The 18,646-nt window shown below is 45.5% G+C and overlaps 1 protein-coding gene across 18 annotated transcripts in view; it reads left to right on the plus strand.

Moving 5' to 3' along the window:
• LOC108311134 (transcription factor 7-like 2) overlaps positions 1–18,646 on the plus strand; it is a 41,331-nt gene that overhangs the window by 2,380 nt on the left and 20,305 nt on the right. For 8 of the 18 annotated variants that reach the window (XM_017538442.2, XM_037741970.1, XM_037741974.1 and 5 more), the window contains exons 1-4: positions 1,537–2,166; positions 12,917–13,049; positions 15,660–15,762; positions 17,738–17,824. In XM_017538442.2, coding sequence (XP_017393931.2) covers positions 2,044–2,166; positions 12,917–13,049; positions 15,660–15,762; positions 17,738–17,824 — 446 coding nt within the window. In that variant the 5' untranslated portion in view covers positions 1,537–2,043. Of the gene's footprint in view, positions 1–1,404; positions 2,167–12,916; positions 13,050–15,659; positions 15,763–17,737; positions 17,825–18,646 lie in introns of those variants that run through there. The other 10 variants (XM_037741980.1, XM_037741982.1, XM_037741979.1 and 7 more) reach the window with 3 other exon arrangements.

The raw sequence follows: 18,646 nt of genomic DNA on the forward strand, positions 1-18,646 counted from the left end.
TTTACTTTTTAGAGGAGGGGGGTCTTTCTACCATGAGTTAGCTTAGTTTGCTGATTCCTTTTTTTTTTCTTCATTTTTCGGTCTTTTGAGAAAGCTAGAAAATAAATTCCTAGTCAAAGTTGCCCATCCTGTTTGCCGCACTTTATAAGTTATTGTTGCTGAATGATTGGGAGCTGTCCATCAGTGGCAGAGAACTTGCAGTTTACTTAAGAAATTGCATGTGTGACAAAAGCAGCTGCCAGGAGTGTGGTGGTCCGCGTGAATAGAGGGAGGGAAGGCAATTAGGGGGCTGTGTGGTTGGGGCTTTTTACTTGTCAAAGTGGAGGCTCATTGCTTTTGTTACCGCCATGTAAAGGGAAATGGCAGGGTTTTGTTTTGGTATTAAGGGCCTTAAAGATTGCTGCCTGACACTTACACAGGAAGGCCAGATAAGTCCAGAAAGAGAGGCCACGGAGCAGTATTTTAAAAAAGAAGAAAAGAAGAAAATGAAGAATTCACACTTTTTTGTTATCTTTAAGCCCTCCCAGCCCTTGTTTTTGTTGATTTTTGGAGGTGGGGCGGTGAGGGTGATTAACTTGTTCCATGTATTAACAGATTGTTTTCATGATGTAGGTGTTTAAGCAATCTTGTGGGTTTGGGGATAAACAGATGGGCAATCAGTTCAGTAAATTAAAAACATCTCTACGTGAGGTGTCCTGCAGCCAGAAGTAACCAAATCTTTGCCACTGGTCTTGCTTCAAGCCACACAAGTCCAGGATCCTGTGTGGCAGCAGGGGTGTTTTCTTACCTGTATGCAAATTGGAATTGTGTATTTGCTTTTGAAGAGGGAGAAATGACTTACCACTTGGGGTGGGAAAAGACGGGAGAAGCTTTCTGGATGAGTTTTGTCCCCTGCAACTTTTTCTGCCTGTAATCCCTCCTTGAGCAGCCACCCTCCCACACTCCCCTCCTTCATGTAAAAGAGGATGATTTCTGGCCTGTGATGTCTGAGTGTCTCAACTCAAGTTAAGTTAAACCCACACAAATGTACCCGACCCTGGATCCCATAAGAGCCCCAGGAAAAGTAAGTCGGGTTTGTGGGATTCAGCTCTAGCCTTCGCATCCCTCTGCCGTTTCCCTTCCTTCTCTCTCTCTCTTTCTCTTTCTCTCTCTTCCTGGGGAAAGCTCACAAAACTCAACAGTCAAAAAAGTGAGTTAGCATTCTGACTACTGGAATACCAGTGAGCCCGGGAAGCTTCCTTGCTTCTGCTTCCAGAGAGGTCAGCTGAAAATCTTTCAGGCACCGTCTGTTAGTCTGGAAGGAAGAGAGGGTGTATACGGGGCAGGCAAGGCCCTTCGAAGTGTCACTTCCGTGTTACTGTGACAAGAAAATATCCTTTCCTCCTCCCTCCCTTCTCCCATCGCAGCCCTCTCCCTAAGAAATTTGTTTTGAGGTATTTGACAATCTTGCAGATAAAGTGCCTGCCTACTGCACCCGGTTGATCATTTTCCCTCATGGCTGACCGTAATTTCTTTGCTACTCTTAGCGGCAGCTCTGTCCCTGCTGCCCAAGGTAACGGGTGAGGGAGGGGACTTTGCTGAGGTGCCCTGAGCTGGCTGGGGAACATGGACCTTCCCGCTTCCTTCACGGATTCTGTAGTGGCAAAGATTAGAAAGTAGAAGGAGTTTTAAAATTTAAAAAAAAAAAAAAAATTAAATCTGCAACCAGCTGAACTCTAGATTATTAGTGGGTTTTTTGTTTTTTATTTTTAAGATTTTTTTTAGGGGTGTGTGTGCAGGGGGAAGGATTAACACAATAATTCTAGGCAATATGAGCGACAACTTTGAGCATTTTGAGCCTACTTGGCCAGGAATCTGGAGCCATTTCGATCTTTTTAGATGCTTTTTTCCAGTTCTTTAAGTGAAAGGTTTAAAGGGAGGGGAAGCTGGGAGGAAAAAGAAAAGTGAGAAAAGCAGAAAGGGAGGAGGAAAAAAAACTGACCCAGTCCCATCTCGAAGGTACAAAGTTTTTTAGAGGTGGAGAGAGGGACAACCCAAGCTGTTATGTACCCTAGGGATACAATCTTAGTGGGAATGGAAGATTTGAGTGGTAAGGGAGGTGCAGTGGCCTCCGGGGTCTCTCTGTTCCAGCAGTTGGGCAGTTGGCACCTCAATTTGAATTGCTGGGTGAGTAGTGGGGTGTGGTGTGTGTGTGTGTGTGTGTGTGTCAGGATGTGTGTGTGTGTTCGTGTCCATGCCTATGGTCTTGACCATTAAACCTATGCTTTTTTTCTTCTTAATTTAGATCATGGGAAGGAAAAAACAAAACAAGAATAAATGGTCAACTCAAGCCAAGCCCTTTCTCTGACTCCTTTTCACAGCAGTTTTTTGGGGAGGGGGGGAAGGGTTAAAAAAGATGGGGAGGAGAGAAATCTGACTTTCATCACAGTCCTTACAGTTCTATGGTAAGGCAGACCCTGTTCCCCAAGTACGGGTGAGCTGGAATCTGGGAAGGGGTGGTTTAATTTTTTTCTTCATCCACCAGGGTGGGCTCCTTCGGAAGAGAGAGAAGGAAAAATGGCATTGCCTCATAGAGGAGCATACTTTAAAAGCTTGAAACAGTTTTGAGCAATAAGGCTTTTACAGTAGCAGGGCTTCAGTAAACTGTGTATTTTGATTTCATGTTTAATACTAACTTTCTGTGGCTCCGTCTTTACTTGTCAATCTCCAGATTTAGATGCCGGCCTTTTAGGGCTATGTTCTTGCTTTGTGGTGCGTGTGTTTTCTAAACTTAATGTAAAATGTGTTTAGGAAACCCAAGCACAAGAGCCTGATGACAGCTCATTGTGCTGTTAATGATTAGGGAGAAGGCCCTTTCGCAATATGAATTTGGATTGAGGATCCATTATACGCTCTTCAACTGTGGGGTGATATCTTTTGCCACAGGCTGTAAGGGCATTCTCTTGAATTTGAAGGCAATTTCTTAATTACTTTTATCATTACTTTTATTATTTGTGGTGTTACCGTATGACCAAACAGATAATCTGTAGTGGTCGATAAGCTCTTCGATTCAATTTTGGGGTAAGAAGGAATGAAACATACCATAGACTTGTGTTTAGATTTTCAACATCATGAATTAAATTCTGTGTGTCATACGAAAACACGCAGTCGTAGATAGTTCTCTAGCTGAGCATAAAATAGCGATGGATGTAAATCTTGGTTTCCCTTTCTAGTTGTGTGTGCAACTTTCCAGTTCAATCTAGGATTGTGTAAACTGTCAGGAATGGTGGGGAAGACAGTACAGGCTGATGGTGCAAATGTGTACGTTGCGTTACTGCAGATATCACACCTGGTACAGTCTCCCATCTTGAGGTTCTAGACCCTAGTTTACTCAAATTACCTGCGTTACTTAATCGTGGTGCTGTTGGCTTTGGTGAGAGTAAACCACCGTTCTTGATGTCTTACGAGAAGGGACTTCCTTTGAAAATGTAAATTCCTGACTCCAGTGATACAGATATTATGATCTCTGTATTGTCACAACACGCTGCTGCGTCGTCATTTTCTGGAAGCAGCAGAGCCTGCAACCTTGTATTCTTAGGGAAACCTCCCCTTTGTGGTTTGAGGTTGTTAGGGACCTGGCTGAGCTGTGTAATCAAATTCTTTCCTTCTGCAGTATTTTGGAATGTGATGAAATCCTGACATACCCTCCAGATTACATACTTCTGCACACATTTGAGGATTTTTGAAAAAAACTCAACTTTGCCTGGGTCCATCCCTCGTTACCTTAAACTTGCAACATATCAGCTGGAGATCAGAGGGAGCAGCAGTTGTGTTTGCCCTCCTCGTCCCATGGTGACTCTGTGTCATTTTCACACGTGTTCTTTATTCCGGCTGTAGATGCCTGTTACAGGATGCCCATGTTTGGGATACAAACAGGGCAGGATACCACAGAACAATGCAGTTCTGCCTTTGTGTTCGTCTTCCTTTCTGCCTGTCTTTGCTGAATCCGAGGGTTTGGGCGTTTTGTGTTTTTTGAGCCACACGAATGGAAGCGATCATTCTTCCTCTTGGCTTACCTGCTCTTTTCTGGGGAAAAAACTTGCCTGATCGGCATAGGAAACAGATGCTTCGCGAGCGTTTCTCAGACTCCATGGCGTAGGCATGATTTTCACATACAGACTGAGATTCGAAAGTTCGGGTCAGGGCAGATGAGAAATACAAAAGACCTTTTTAGGCAGCTGTTCCTTGTAAATAAACTAGAAAGTTGGTGTCAGATTTTGTTCATGACTTCTTTCTTTAATTCCTCAGGATGTAATAACAATTATGCCCTTAACATTTATTCTAAATCAAAATTGGTGATTTCCTTTCCATGATATTTAAGAATCCCTAGAATTGGGGTTGTTGTGTTTGGTGGGGAGGGGGTGGTCTGGAAATCATTATTATTTGTTAAAAGTTGTTTTGAATTTGAGCTATTGGATTTCTTCATGTGGGATAGGTTCGATTTATTTCTGGCTCGGTTTTGAAGATCCGCTCTCCTAGAAACAGCTGTACTCTCTTACCCATTTCCCAAACGTTCTCTGCAAACTCGGACACTTAACAAGATTGATTATGCTAACGCTAATCATTTAATACCCAAGTAGTAGAGAAATATTTGGCGGGAGGGTGGAGGTTGCAAATTCCTGGGAAATTACTTAGGGGTGAAGTGACTGGTTCTTCATCCCTGAGACCTGGTGGAGGATTAGGACACAGGGCCCCATTGTGCCTGTCGCACCCCCTCACTGACCCCCAGGTTGGGAATTTTGTGAGGCTGCCGAGAGGGAGGCAGAGGCAGGCAGGAAGAAAACCCTGGAAACTCGCTGGTCAGGGGCGAGCCTGGACCGGGTGGGTTAAGGCTTAAGCTTGCAAGTCTTGTAAAGGTTATTTGGGGGAGGCACAATGGGATGTTTTCTTTTTATTGGAAAATAAATGAGAATGATTGGAAATAAATTATGTTTAATGAACTTAACTGGAAGTAATTGTTCAAGAGCCTGTGAAAGCACAGCTTTGCTGGGTCGGGCCTTGGCTGCGGTTTTCACAAAGCCAAGCAGCTGGTACACATCTTTATTTTCCAGGTTCAAATGTTCCTCTGTTCCTCCATCCCAACACCTCCAGCCCACCCACCACCTCTCACCCCCCGGCCCTTCCATCCTCCTCTTGAGGGTCGAGAAAAGGTCTTTGAGAAGAGCTGAACTTGGTCCTCTAGGTCCTTCATGTTTGGCACTCTGTCTGGTGTGTTACCAGCTGGATGGTTATAATATAGAAAGGGCCACCCCAGAAAAGGCCAAGAACTTGAAATGATCGAGTTAGTTCCAGGTATATGCGTGTGTGTGCAAGAATGTGGATGAAAACGGATGGCGCATTTCTCCTCTCCCTGCTTGCTCTGTTCAGTCATTTCCCAGCAAGAATTTTAATGCCTGTGTGAATCCATGAGAAACTATGAGTCGGCAAAATTTCGCAGACGGCAGGAAGAATCATCTCTCCTCCTCCTCTTGCTGTCTAAATGGATTTGATTCCAGATTGAGAGAGAAAGAGAGAGAGAGAGAGAAAGAGAAATAAAAGCTAGCCATTGATAATTTACAAAACAAATAAGCAGCACCCTTCCTGGGAGGCCTCAGAGGTTGGAGAGGCTCTTACTCTGCAGCCCGTGGGGTGGGTTCTGCAGCCACCACCCGAGGATGCCGCCTGTGTGCTGCAGCTGGCAGGGTGGGCATTTCTTCTCTGCATCTCACAGGCAGATCTCTTTTCTCTTGCCACCTTGTTTCTTCAAGTAAAACTCCAACCCTGTGAAACCTTCTGCCTTTTATTTATTATTCCCAACAGGCAGTGCTGTAGCTATCAATGGAAGTCTTGTCCAGGGAAACAATGCACCATTAGCTGGGAGCAAGGCCTTAGACAGAAAGGAGCAACATTCAACTAAGAAAGGACGCTGGCCACGGCACTGGGTGGGCCCTGGCTAGCTGCGAGGGGAGAGGGGCTCGGGCCAGGGTAAAATGCTCAGCGGAAGCCCACCCATTTGGGGCCACGGGAGGAAGTCGTGCCTTCTGTTTTTATTCTGTGTAAATGTAAGAGATTTGCAGGATGCAAAAGCAAGTGGTGGCCTGCTGGGTTGGGATGGGACTGTCCGTGCAGGCCTGGGACAGGTTGCACTGGCTGTGTCTCCTGTGGCCATCCCAGCAGCGGAAATAGTTGCTGACTGCTGGGGTCATAGGTTGCTGGGGACAGGAGGGTTCCCTTGGCTGTTCACCACCCTCATAGGCTGGAAGAACAGGACTAGTTGAGTTGCCAAAGGGTGGCTGATGGATAAGAAACAGTCATTCCTTTCTTGTGTCCCCAACCTGTCCTCTTCCCCAACTTGCCACAGCTTCAGTGACATGGAACTTTTATTAATGTTTTACTGGTTGCCATTGGCCTCGCTGCAGCCACAGTAAATGATACCTGGAAAAATGCATAGAGATGGATTAACAACCCATTTTTAAATGTAAACCTGGAGTGAATGGTGTCCCTTCCTGATGCCAATTTCAGCCCTTGGGAGGGCTGGTAAGTGAAGACCCCAGAAATCTTCCATGCCCAACCTGAGGAGGGGAAAAGGCTGACGAATCCTCCTCTGTTACTTGAGTTTTATTGTGTGGAGCTCCTAAAGGCACTTTCTGGCCCCATTTTCCTTCTGCAGAAAGAGACAGCAGTAGGGGGGTATTGAAGAGGAGGGCCAAGGGAGACACCAGGGCCAGCAATGGCTCTATTTGTTTTCGGTGTCTGTTGATTAATAGGTTGTGGAGGTGAATGGCAAACTTTCATTCCCCCTAGGTTGCCCACAGTTATAAGAGGCCGGTGGAGTCGGGGTGAGAGGGGGACTGGCCGAGGGAATCTGAGAAGTGCCTTAATCAGTCTTTTACTTGCCAAGTTCCAAATGAGGAGCAGTGTCTGGAGGGGTGTGTGGGCGCTTGGCGATGAGGGTGGCATGGCCAAGTTGCAGAGTGCTATGCTTAAGGGTTCTTGAAAGGTCAAAGGTCAGCCTTGGGGGGGGCCTTCCCATTCCCCCCACTGTAGTTCGATGAACACGATGAATACTTTGGGTGGAAGGGCTTTGTGTGCCTTGAGGGCTGTTAAAGGACCTTTTCTTTATAATTTAACTATTTAGTGCTCAAAACCCGTGGAACCTAAGGAACCAGAGAGAGGAAAGCTTGGCTTTGCGAAATAGCGATGTCTCCAGGTAGAAAACATAAAGCCCTGAATGATTGAAAGTCAGATGAGGATTTTGGTTCCTTTTAAATAGATATTGTTTACTTCATTTAATGGGTTTGGTTTTTTAGTGGGCTTTTTCTTTAGTTTCTTGTCAGCCCAGAACTGACCGCGTAAAGTGTTTTTATCATCTGAATCCTGCTGGGCCGATACCGCATGTTTGTACTTGAGAAGCAGAAACTTACTCTTAAATATCTTTACCTCTCCATCCCCAGCCCTCGTCCCATAATCAGCCAAATGCTGTAAAAATATCCCTGCTAAAAATACTCAGTGCCCTGTGGCAAGGGTATGCCTGGCTAAGGCAGGGAACCCTGAGCTGCTCCTGATTTGGGGTTTGGGGGCACTATTTGAATGGTCTAGGATGCCGTGATTGGTAGGTGGGAGTTTGCAGACAGATCCCACTGAGAGTCCTGAAGCATCTATATCCAGTTGGAAGGTCAGCCCAGACTGATCTCATTGGGTGCATCGTGCTAGATGAACACAGCAATTAATCCCATCCCGTAATGCCAGTTTCTGCAGACACAAGAGAGGGGTGGTGGGCACAGGCAGGTGAGGCTGCAAAGCTTAGAAACACCACTCTCCCAAGGCATGTAACCTGGAAAAAAAAAAGTCTTCACCTACTGCATGGAACTGATAACAAATGCCTACTACTTCATAGGCTCGTTGTGGGGCTTTCCTAGAATAAAGCATGTCATGCGCTCGACACAGAGGCACACAGACACAGAGCCCAAGGCCACCCGGAGCTGAGCTGACGTGGATGGTAGTGCTTCAGGGCGAGAAGCGGGTCAGTCCCCATCCCACCCTCATTTCGTCTACAAAAGGTGCTCTAAGCTGATGGTGGTGGTGTGACTTGGCAGTTGTGGCGTAACAGTTTTGAGACTATGAGAGTTATTTTTATGTGAGTGTTTGCTGTTTTTGTGGCTCAGAGAGTCAGTTTTCACCACATTTTCAAAGAGTTCAACACAGCAACGCAGGCTCATCAAACAGCTCTCCTTGACCATGGCTCCCATGACCTTGAACATGGGTTTGCTGTTACTGGCTGTAATGATTTTGTATCCCCATGTGGTTTTAAAGACGTATTTAGGTAAAATAGTTCCCCAAAAGGTACCTGGCCTTATGTTGAGCTATTTCCCTTGTACATTGGGCTCTGTTTCTAAAGAGATGTCACAGGGAGGGAATCAGTACTGCAGGCTATTGAGACCACCAGCACTCCCAGCATGGATAGCAGCTGCTAATTGAATTGCCATGAATACATTTCTGGAAGGTTGTCTATGTTGCAACCAAGTTACTTCTCACATCTGAATTTTCTTAGGGTGGTGGGGTTTTGAACACAATTGTTAAAGACCTCTTTAGAGAGGTGGGAGGTGTTCAAAGGGGAGAACATCTAAGAGACCATCTTTCTATTTGGATTCTTTTGTGTTTCGTTTGTGTCACCTCTTAAAGGCCTTTGCCCTAACCTGGAAGGGACTGTGGTTGGTCATCTCTAGCTGCCTTTTTTTTTTTTTTTTTTTTTTTTTTTTTTTTTTTTTTTTTTTTTTTTAACTTTTAGCTCCTCTGTGTCTCATTTATTGGCATAATACAGTGATGACTTTTTCTCAAAGTGCTATTAAAATATATGGATTAATCAAATATCACATGTTGAAGAAGGGCGTGTGCCTGAGGAGGGTGCCACTAATCATCTAGAGCAATCTTGCCCCACAAACGAGCATCCTTACCTTTGAAATCAGGAGTGGAATCCGTGGCTGTGTGTTCCCGCTGTGAATTCAGTCAGAGGAGGCTAGAGGGATAGTGAACAGCATCATCGTTAGTATTCATCGGATTGCATTTTTCAAAACATCTTTCTATTGTATGTTTAGCTTGTGCCTGTCGCTGTGCTAAATACGTCAGGTGCAGGTTTATTCAGTTTTCACAACCCTACAGGGTAGACACGATTCTCATCCAGAGTTGACAGAGACAGAGGAAGTCTTGAGAAGAGGTCACACAGCCAGGCTGGTGAGGAAGAAGTATAGCCCCGGTCTTCCTTAAATTCAGCTCTTGAATCACTGTGTACAATGCCAGTGTACAAAACCCTTCTAAAGGCACAGTTGTAATTGAGATAGGGTCTGCAAGGGTGTTGCATTGGATGGACCAGAGGGACCACCAGGCTCTGTTCTGTGATTCTAAAGAGACTACATTTAAAGAGCACCGCCATTTACATGAAACGAATCTGTGATTGACTTTTCTTTCTCTTCTAATGCTTGCAGTTGCGATTTGGTGGTTCTTATGCAATTGAGGAGAATGTGCTCACCATTCCACCGGCTGGGCACTTTGGGGGACACACACTTCTAGAAGACATAGTCCTCGTCCCTAAGAAACTTAGGTATAGTGGGACCAGGAAGGGTACGCACACAGCCCCAGCAATGGACACCATGTGATGCAGGAAGAAAGGGCTCTGGGGTCTAAAGCTGGAGAGAGACAGGCATTTGCAAGAAAAAAATCCTCCCATCCTAAGAGGATTCCAGGTAGAGGCAGGTTGGATGGAGGGGCAATTACTTCTGGTTTTGGCAGGCATGACCACAGAGTTCCCATCTCTTGCAAGAGAACCATGAACTTGAGAGGAAGTTTGGTTCTTTCACAGGGACCTGCCTGGCATGCAGTTGAGATTGGAAAGGAGTAGGGCTAGTCCTAGTACGGGTCCCATTTTTTTCCCCTAAAAGCCAGGCAGCACTGAAAACTTCTGGTTTTCTACCCCCTCCCCACCCCACCCCCAAGATATAGTTTTGACTAAACAGGAAAAAACTAATTGGCTAGGCTTAGGTGTGCAAAAGAATACAGAGAGAGGTGTTGGTAGCCAGAACACAGGGCTCCACATTCTGTTGGAATCACCCTCATATGTATATCTAAGAAGATGGAGACTTAATTTTTAAATCTCACACTCAGTTAACTCCACTGATGCCCAAATGCTATCTTCCTCTTTTGTTGTAAAGTAGAGCAAGAGGTTTTTCCCTACATCTCCCATTAGTCCTGCTTAGAAGATAGCTGTGGGATTTGTGCTTCTTTGCTGAAGACACAGATCATGTCTTCTGGACAGCGTCTCCCTAATAATAAAAATAACAATAATAAACCACTGTAATAGATAATAAATCACAAACTTATCATGTGCTAGGTTCTGTGCTAAGTCTTTTTCTGGGTCCCTTAAGAACTAGGACTTAATTTGTGATCAGAACTCAAGTTTCTTTACCTCTGTGGTTGCCTGTACACATGTGGTCCTCATGACTGAACACAAGAACCGCCCACAACACCCAGCAGCAGGTGGCTCCCAAGATGCCTGGGTCCTGAACCCAGACCCAGTGTGAGTGAATCAGGCCTTCCTGAGAGATTTCTTAGGATTGGGGGATCTGAATTAATGAGAAGCATCCTGAGAGATGCGTGACTCGGGGCTGACTGCTGCTTCTGATGCCCACCACTAGCCCTTTCTCCTCTCATGAGGATACACCCCCTTGCTGCTTCTCATTGATGATGTGGTCCTCTTCCCATGGCACTTGACCAGTCCTTCTACCCCTGAGCGGTCATCTTCCCTTCTCTGGGCTATGTGTGGTTCTCCCCACTAGCCCTGGTGTTTTTTCACACTCACTTGAAACTGTCTGGAGCTGGCCTGCGTTCTTTCACGTCACTGGGTATGTGTCTTTCCAACCAAAGTGAAGACTTCCAGAAGGCAGCAACACTCATTTTCTTTGCCTCCTAACGGTCTTCACTTTGTCAGCGTCTGTCTCTTTCTCTCCCTTCCTCTCTTTTTCTTTTTTCCCTCTCCACCTCAGCACACAGTGGGAGCTTGCTTGTTCCTTATTCTCAAGTTGTTCTGAGCAAATGTTCCCCTTAAGGAATCCTCCGTGCCTGAACATGAGCTGCCAGCTCTGGCCGTGGGGCAGCAGCCCTTCACCCTGGCCATGGCCTGCCCAGCTCTTCATGGCTGCCCCTTCTAAGGAAGTATTGCTGGTTTCCAAAGTCCCTCTGCTTTGGTGGCTTTTAACTTACTTGCTTTGATTGCAACATGGTAGCTTATAACACAAAGCTCCTGTAAGCAACCTGCCATCCCTTTTCTCCAAGAGTCCAGTTACACATCGGTAAACCAGGCTGTTGGAAGCATTGACTTCTTTTTCTGTAGTTTTTTTTCTGGAGCATCTAGAGAGAAGGCCTTATTTTTCTTTCCACAAATACCCATGAAAAAGTTAAAAGCACTTTTAAAAAGATGCTTTCCCCTCAATCACTTGTGGTATGAAATGCTGTTCCTATATTACATTTCTTCCTCACCCATTAAAAAAAAAAAAAAAAAAAAAGGACAAGAGAAACAGTAAGGATAAGGAACTGCCGAGTGATCCCTGAACTCAACAGGCGCTAGTGGGCAGCACTCGAACCTTCCTTCTTTTCTTTTAATGCAATTCCTTTTCCTTGATGTTAATGCAAGTTGTGCCTTCCTAAAAGTAATAAAAGGAAATGAAGACACGTTCTGAAATGAAACTTGACTCTAATCCATTCATCATCTAATACTTGCCTCTTTATCTTCGCTGGTACCTAATCTGGTTAAATGTCCCTGTTGTAGGATTTTAGTGAAAATCCTCTATGGGGAATAGGGTTTTTTGCAATTGGATTACTCTCAGTAAATGGCCCAGTAGTTCGCTTGTTTCAGCTTAATTTTTTCTTTGTGATCTTGCTGGGCTAAGTTATAGCACAGCATAGTGGAGGGGGGAGGGGTGGGCTGAGCCTGAGGTGGGGGAGAGAGGAGAATCATTTGGGAAAGCCTGGGCATGGCCACTAGAAACATTTTCAAAATGCTTTTCTTCCCCCCCGCCCCACCCCCTGCTTCTCTCCACTGACCCACCCTTCCCAAACACAAAAATGCCTGTACTTTGTTTTCTAGAACTGCCCATTTCTAAAATGCATACCTTTTATTAGCTCAATTCATCATCATCCAGTTAATGTATTAGCGTTCCCAGATGACTTTCTAATGAAATTCCTAATGAATCAGGGCTGCTGTAATCTGCATAAAATATGCAGGTGCTTGCCAGGCAGTTTAGAGCTTTCTGGTAAAGTTCACACTCCCACCCTAACCAGGAGTGGGGCTTTGCATCCACGCTGTCTGTGAAGGACTGTAGCATGCCTGCTGTTTCTAAGGGCAGGGAGGGGGTAGGAGCTGTGGGGGGTGGCTAAGGGGGCTGGCTGGGTGGGATCTGGGCCCTGCCGGGTTTCTTGTAAGTGGTGGTTTTCCTAGATGGTCCTCTGTGTAGCCTGCCTGCCTCCTGGAGGTGGGGCCTTAGGGTAGGAGTTCCCCCCAACATGCAGAAATGCAGTATGCCTAGGAGATTAAAGTCCCCACCTCCGACTCACCTGCCATTGGGAAAAGTGCAGACTCTTGGGCTCCATGATAGGGTAGGAAGAAGGTATTTTAAAAGCCAGGCTCAGTGGGGAAGTAAAAACTAAAGCGGATCCACCCAGAGAGCTGTCTTACAACTATCTATTATTTTCATGTGGGCTGGGGGGAGTTGGGGACGGGCAGAGTTGAGTGCCTCCTACAAAATCCTGGTGGGAGGCTGTGGTCAGGGGAACCCACGGGCCCGGTGCTCTGAAGCCTTGGCTGCTGGAAGTGGCTTGATGATGTCTTTCTGTGTTCTCCTCCCCACAGTCGAACAAAGTGCCGGTGGTGCAGCACCCTCACCATGTCCACCCCCTCACGCCGCTTATCACGTACAGCAATGAACACTTCACGCCGGGAAACCCACCTCCGCACTTACCAGCTGACGTAGACCCCAAAACAGGTAGGCTGTGGGCTTGGGTGCCAAGGCACAGTGCTGGTCCTGGGGGTCCGGAGGACCTGTTGAGGCCTTCCACAGGAAGACCGGGGGCGGGGCACTATGGGACTGGGTGGGTACAATGCGGTGGGGGGGGGGTCCTGTTGCTTTTCTGGGTGTTGAAGCTCTTTGGGGTGGTCCAGGCCTGGTGCGGGAGTGGTTTTCCACTCCCTTTGGAGAAGTCCATTTACAGTGTTAAAGATCTCTTTACGGTTTGCAGTACCTTGAAGGGGCTGTCTGGGGAACTCAGCTATGAGTCCTCAGTACGTTGTTCCAGGAGTGGCTTTTAACTCTAAGAGCCTCAGACAGACTTGGATGCAGGAATCATATTGAAGGCATTTCATGGGTTCCTCCTCAGCTTCCTGTGAAGATGGGATAGCATGGCTTCCTGAGCCTTGGCTCCCTTGGTGGCTAAGAGCCTCCAGTCACTTGACAATGACTTGTTGATACAGCCTCAAAAAGCCACATCGCTGGATTCTGCATTTCCTTTGCTAATTTATTTAGGTTCTTTGTTCCTTACAATATTCTAGGTATTGTCGAGCCCATTTTCCAGATGTGAATACCGAAGCCCAGGCAGGTTTCTTCATTTCTTCATAGAACGACCAATGGGTGTCGGGGGAGAAGTTGCCACGATTTTCAACATCCCCCTCACCCCCGCTTTTTTTGAGACAGAGTCTTGCTCTGTTGCCCAGGCTGGAATACAGTGGCATGATTTTGGCTCCATGCAACCTCTGCCTCCTGGGTTCAAGTGATTCTCCTGCCTGAGCCTCCCAAGTAGCTGGGACTACAGGCATGTGCCACCATGCCTGGCTAATTTTTGTATTTTTAGTAGAGACAGTGTTTCGCCATGTTGGCCAGGCTGGTCTCGAGCTCCTGACCTCAAGTGATCTGCCCACCTTGGCCTCCCAAAGTGCTAGGATTACAGGCATGAGCCACCATGCCCAGCCTAACATCTCCTTTCTATCCCACTTGTTCATTGACTGCTTTTTTCCCAAAGAGGAGAGGGAGAGAAGGTGGGGTTACTTGTAGCCCTCCTCTAACAAGATCGAAATCAGGCAGGCAGCCCCAGCTCCTGGTGGGGTGGCCTCAGGAGAACAGGTAAGGTTAGCACATGTCTTTCAGGCTGCTCAGTGTGTTCATTGGGGTTCTCCTTTTCAGCTCGGTAATTGTAAGGATGGGTTTAAAGTGGGATCGCTCATCACTTTGTTAAAGGGGATTGGTAGTTGGGTTAGGTAGGCTGCCTGGTTCGGTGGCCTTCACTGCCCTGAAGGAAGCCACACGTGAGCTGGGTTTTACTGGTCTCTGAGCCCCTTTGTGCTAGTGCAAGACTGAGCCTGGCGCTTGGATGCCTGGCGGCCTCCTCCAGCGGGCCCCAGGCTCCGCCAGTGAATGGCAGCATCAACGTCTCATTTAAATAATGGTAGTACAGGGAATAGCTTTTAAATGGTTATCGTAAAACATATGATTAACGTCTGTGGACTGTTTACTTTTGCTCTGCGAACATTCTTTCAAGTGTGGAAATGGCTCAGTGTAGGGTCCAAGCCCAGCTAATCTGTTTGGTTTTTGTAATAGAGAGAAAGTAATGTCTGCATGAAAATGTCACCCAGGGAGACTTAATTTACAGATTTAAAGCTTCCTGAATGAATTTTTTAAAAAATGAAGTCGTTTTCATCCACGAACATGCAGCCCGTTCCCTCCAATATTCTGTCTTAATTCTGTGGTATTGTGCTTTTCGCTTCCCACTTCAACTGCATAGATCAGTTCCTCCCTGTCAGAATCGACTGCGGGGTGTGCTCCTGTGGAACTGGCAAGTGTGCGGTGGTGCATACTTGGAGTATCCACTCGTGTGTGCCTTGTGAGGCTCTTAGCCTCTGCGACACACAAGGTGCCCATTCAGCGGGTGGGCTTAATTCCCACAGGTGACTCTGTCCTCTAGTGGATGAAGTTCCAGAACGGAGTACACAGGCCTCCAACACCTCCTTTTCTGTTCAGCTCTAATTCTACCTTGGATAAGATGCCACGTGGCATTTGATCAGTTTCTCCAGCTCATCCAAATGGAGGCAGAGACATTTTAGAGGAGTTACCCTTTTTGAAAAAAAGGCAAGGGTAGTAACCTTTTGAATATCACAGCTCAAAAAGTGTGTTAGAAATCAGAAGAGCAGCTGTCATGCAGGTAAGGCATTAAACTCCACAGGGCGAAGGGCCAGTGTTGTAAGAGCAATGGGAATTACCATTGCTTCATTACCCACCAGGTTCTGAGCTTTTGTGATGCTGTTTCTTTTAAACTTGAAGCAGTCACACCAGTGACAGGGGACAGAAATACCCAAGATGGTGTATTCTGAGTCTCCCCAGTAGAGCAGTCCATTTAGAAGGAGATAAATTACTTTTTCAAACTGAGACTGAGGGAAAATGAGATGAAACCTACCCACAAATTTTAGGACTTATAATCACGAATGAACCTTGTGCTAGGATTCCAGAAAAGATGCATCTTTTTCTCCTTTCCCTGTTCCCGTTCCCTGATGGTTGCTCTTTCCTTCTCTCCCTCCTTTGTACCTAAAATGCTGCTTCTTCCCTCAGGAATCCCACGGCCTCCGCACCCTCCAGATATATCCCCGTATTACCCGCTATCACCTGGCACCGTAGGACAAATCCCCCATCCGCTAGGATGGTTAGTACCACAGTAAGGAGTTCCATTTTTTAATTTCCTTTTTGTTTCTTACATGGGCATGCTTATTATTTATTCTGTGTGTGTGTGTGTGTGTGTGTGTGTGAAGGCGGGTTGGGAAAGGGGCTGTGGGAGGGCACAGGAAAGGTGTGGCGGAGGTGTCCTGTGGGAATACAGGCAGATCCATAGCCATTTAGGTGGATTATGTAGGAAAAGAGTTATTGGTCCTTAGCATTCCGAGATCATGGTCCCTAAAGGCTCTGTGGACAGAGGTGCCCTCGAGTTCCTTTGGGAATTGTAGAAGACTCCTGGGACTTCCCACCCAGTGCAGTTGATCATGACCCTTCCACTGGTGGCTGCCCAAACTGCAGTCATGTTACTGGGTTGAGGCTGTCGAGTCCTCCCTTTTAGATACTGCATATTTGGGGGCACAGAAGCAAGGACAAGAACTACTTTGTTTTGAAGTCCAGGGTTGGGATTAGGGCATGTTCTAATACAATTCCAGGAGCACCCCCCTTCATCCCGAACATGACTCCCAAGGTTGATAGCAACAGTGGAAGATTTTGCTCCATGGGACTGAATGAGCATCTCTCTCATGTTGAATGTTTTTGCATGTTGAATGTTTTACCTAACTGTGAATGGTGGGAATGGGGCAGCTGGAACCCTTCCTGTACCATGTGAGGCCTTCGTAAGCATCAATCCTAGTTGCTGGCAGTGCCCAGATTATTTGACTGTCTTTTGCAGCTTAAAAAACTGTTTTAAATTCAGAGTAGAAAGGCCTTTGACACATTAGCATACTGTTGCAGGTTGTACGTCTGTGTTTTTGCATGAGCCTGTGTATAATATGTGTTTTGTGATTGTATGTTTCAGTGGATATATTTCTCCATGTTTATAAGTAATCTGTACTCTGAACAACACAGGGCAATACGTTGAATGCTAAAAGGAATAAATCCTGGTAAAACTCAGGTTTGAGTCTTGGGGAAGATGGCCTTTTCAAAGCCTTAAGGAAGATAAAATTTTGGAGTGGCTCATCCAGCAATTCTATCCATATTTCTCTAGTTAGATAGAGTCTATGCTGTTTTTTGTTTTGTTTTGTTTTGTTTTTAAACAATGACAACAACAGATTGCATTATGTAGTAGCTATACCAAATACCAACCCTGGGTGTAGTTTCTGTTTGTCTCTTCTTATTTTTATTTGGAGGGTACACATGAACATGAGCTTGTGATCCATTTCTTCTAAATCGACGGGGCCAACCTTCAAATGGTTCTCAGTGATCATTTGCCCCATTCAGCTGATGGAGAGAGATTTGAAGGCTAGATAAAAAAGAATAGCCAACTCAGACAACCCTCTGTCAGAAAAAGTTGTGTGTCTTTCATGAGGATGCTATTTTGCATGTTGCTGTATTTTTTAATTATTGTAATGAGGTGTGATTGTCTATTGGTTACCCACAATTCTTCTTGGGGACGCTCCCCCCCGGTAACTCTTGTCAACACTTGTTAATTTGACAAAAGGCTACAAATTAAGCTCTGTTAATTTAATGTTTTCTCACCGAGATCTAAATACCGAAAGAGGCCCAAAGCGCAACTGAAGTCCTTTGATTCACTGTACTTTATTTTGGTATAAATTTACATTCATTATTGTTTTCCTTTGGATGTGTAGCCCTCAATTAGTGTGATGGCTCCATTAAAGCAAGCAAGACTTCGCCTTTAATTATTACAACAAAACACCTAGTTTCAGCTTGGGGAGAGGGTCTCTATTGACATAAGCAGAGGTTATAAAATTTAATTAGCCATTCCTATCAGATTTATGGCATTCAAATTGTTCTGTGTTTCTTCCCTTTGATCCTTCCTGTACAATCCCCAAGATTTTTGTTCTGATCAAATGAGAATAAAGCTTACTGTGCAGAGAGAACTTTTCCCTTTTCTTCTTTTTCTTGTCCCCACCCCCACCCTTGTTTCAAGTCTCTTACTTTGTACCCCTTCTTTGTAGGCAAGGTCAACCAGTGTACCCAATCACGACAGGAGGATTCAGACACCCCTACCCCACAGCTCTGACCGTCAATGCTTCCATGTCCAGGTAAGTTCCAAGAATCAGGGCCTTCATCCAAGGCCATAGGGGACTTCTCAGGAAGTTCTCTAGATGGCCACCAAGCCACCCAGGGACCATGACTATGTATAGTTCTGTTATGTAAAGCCAATGTGGCATTAGGCTGTCCTCCCAGAAAATCCCGAAAAATTTCCCTGAAATTCCAAGGTAAGTGGTGTCTTTCTGGGTAAAATTTTGAGCCACATAGTTGAACAGTGTATTTTAAAGAATTAAGAAGGCCAGGAAGAAATAGGACAGAAGCTATTCAAAATGCCATTTCTCTGTTGTCCTGTCCCTGGCAAGAAAAAGGTAGTGAAGATGGTTTTATTATTATACCATGAAGAGTTTGAAAAAAGATTATTGGTGTTTTCAAAGCTCAGACTCTGATTCCAGGTCAACAAGAAAGCATTGCCCTCCTCCCCTGAAGATAGCACTGTCCAATAGAAATATAGTGTGAGCTACAGAGGGAATTTTAAATTTCATAGTAGCCATGTTTTTTAAAAAGTTTTTTTTTTAAAGAGATAAAATTATTTTTAATGACATGCTTTTATTCTATGCAATATAGCCAAAATATTATCATTTTAACATGCTCTCCCTGACAACAACTATTAATAAGACGTTGTGTTCTTTTTTTTTTTGTACTGAGCTTTGGTATAAAATCGGATGTGTATCTCACACACACAGCATTTCTCAATTGAGACTGGCCACATTTCACATATTCGATAGTCACATGTAGCTGGTGGGTTTCCTCGTGGTTTGTGCAGCTCTAAGTCTTTGAAAGTTAAAACATCATGTGTGTGTGCTGTACATTCA

This window comes from Cebus imitator, unplaced genomic scaffold, assembly GCF_001604975.1.
Source record: "Cebus imitator isolate Cc_AM_T3 unplaced genomic scaffold, Cebus_imitator-1.0 Scaffold111, whole genome shotgun sequence".
Taxonomy (NCBI): Eukaryota; Metazoa; Chordata; class Mammalia; order Primates; family Cebidae; genus Cebus; species Cebus imitator.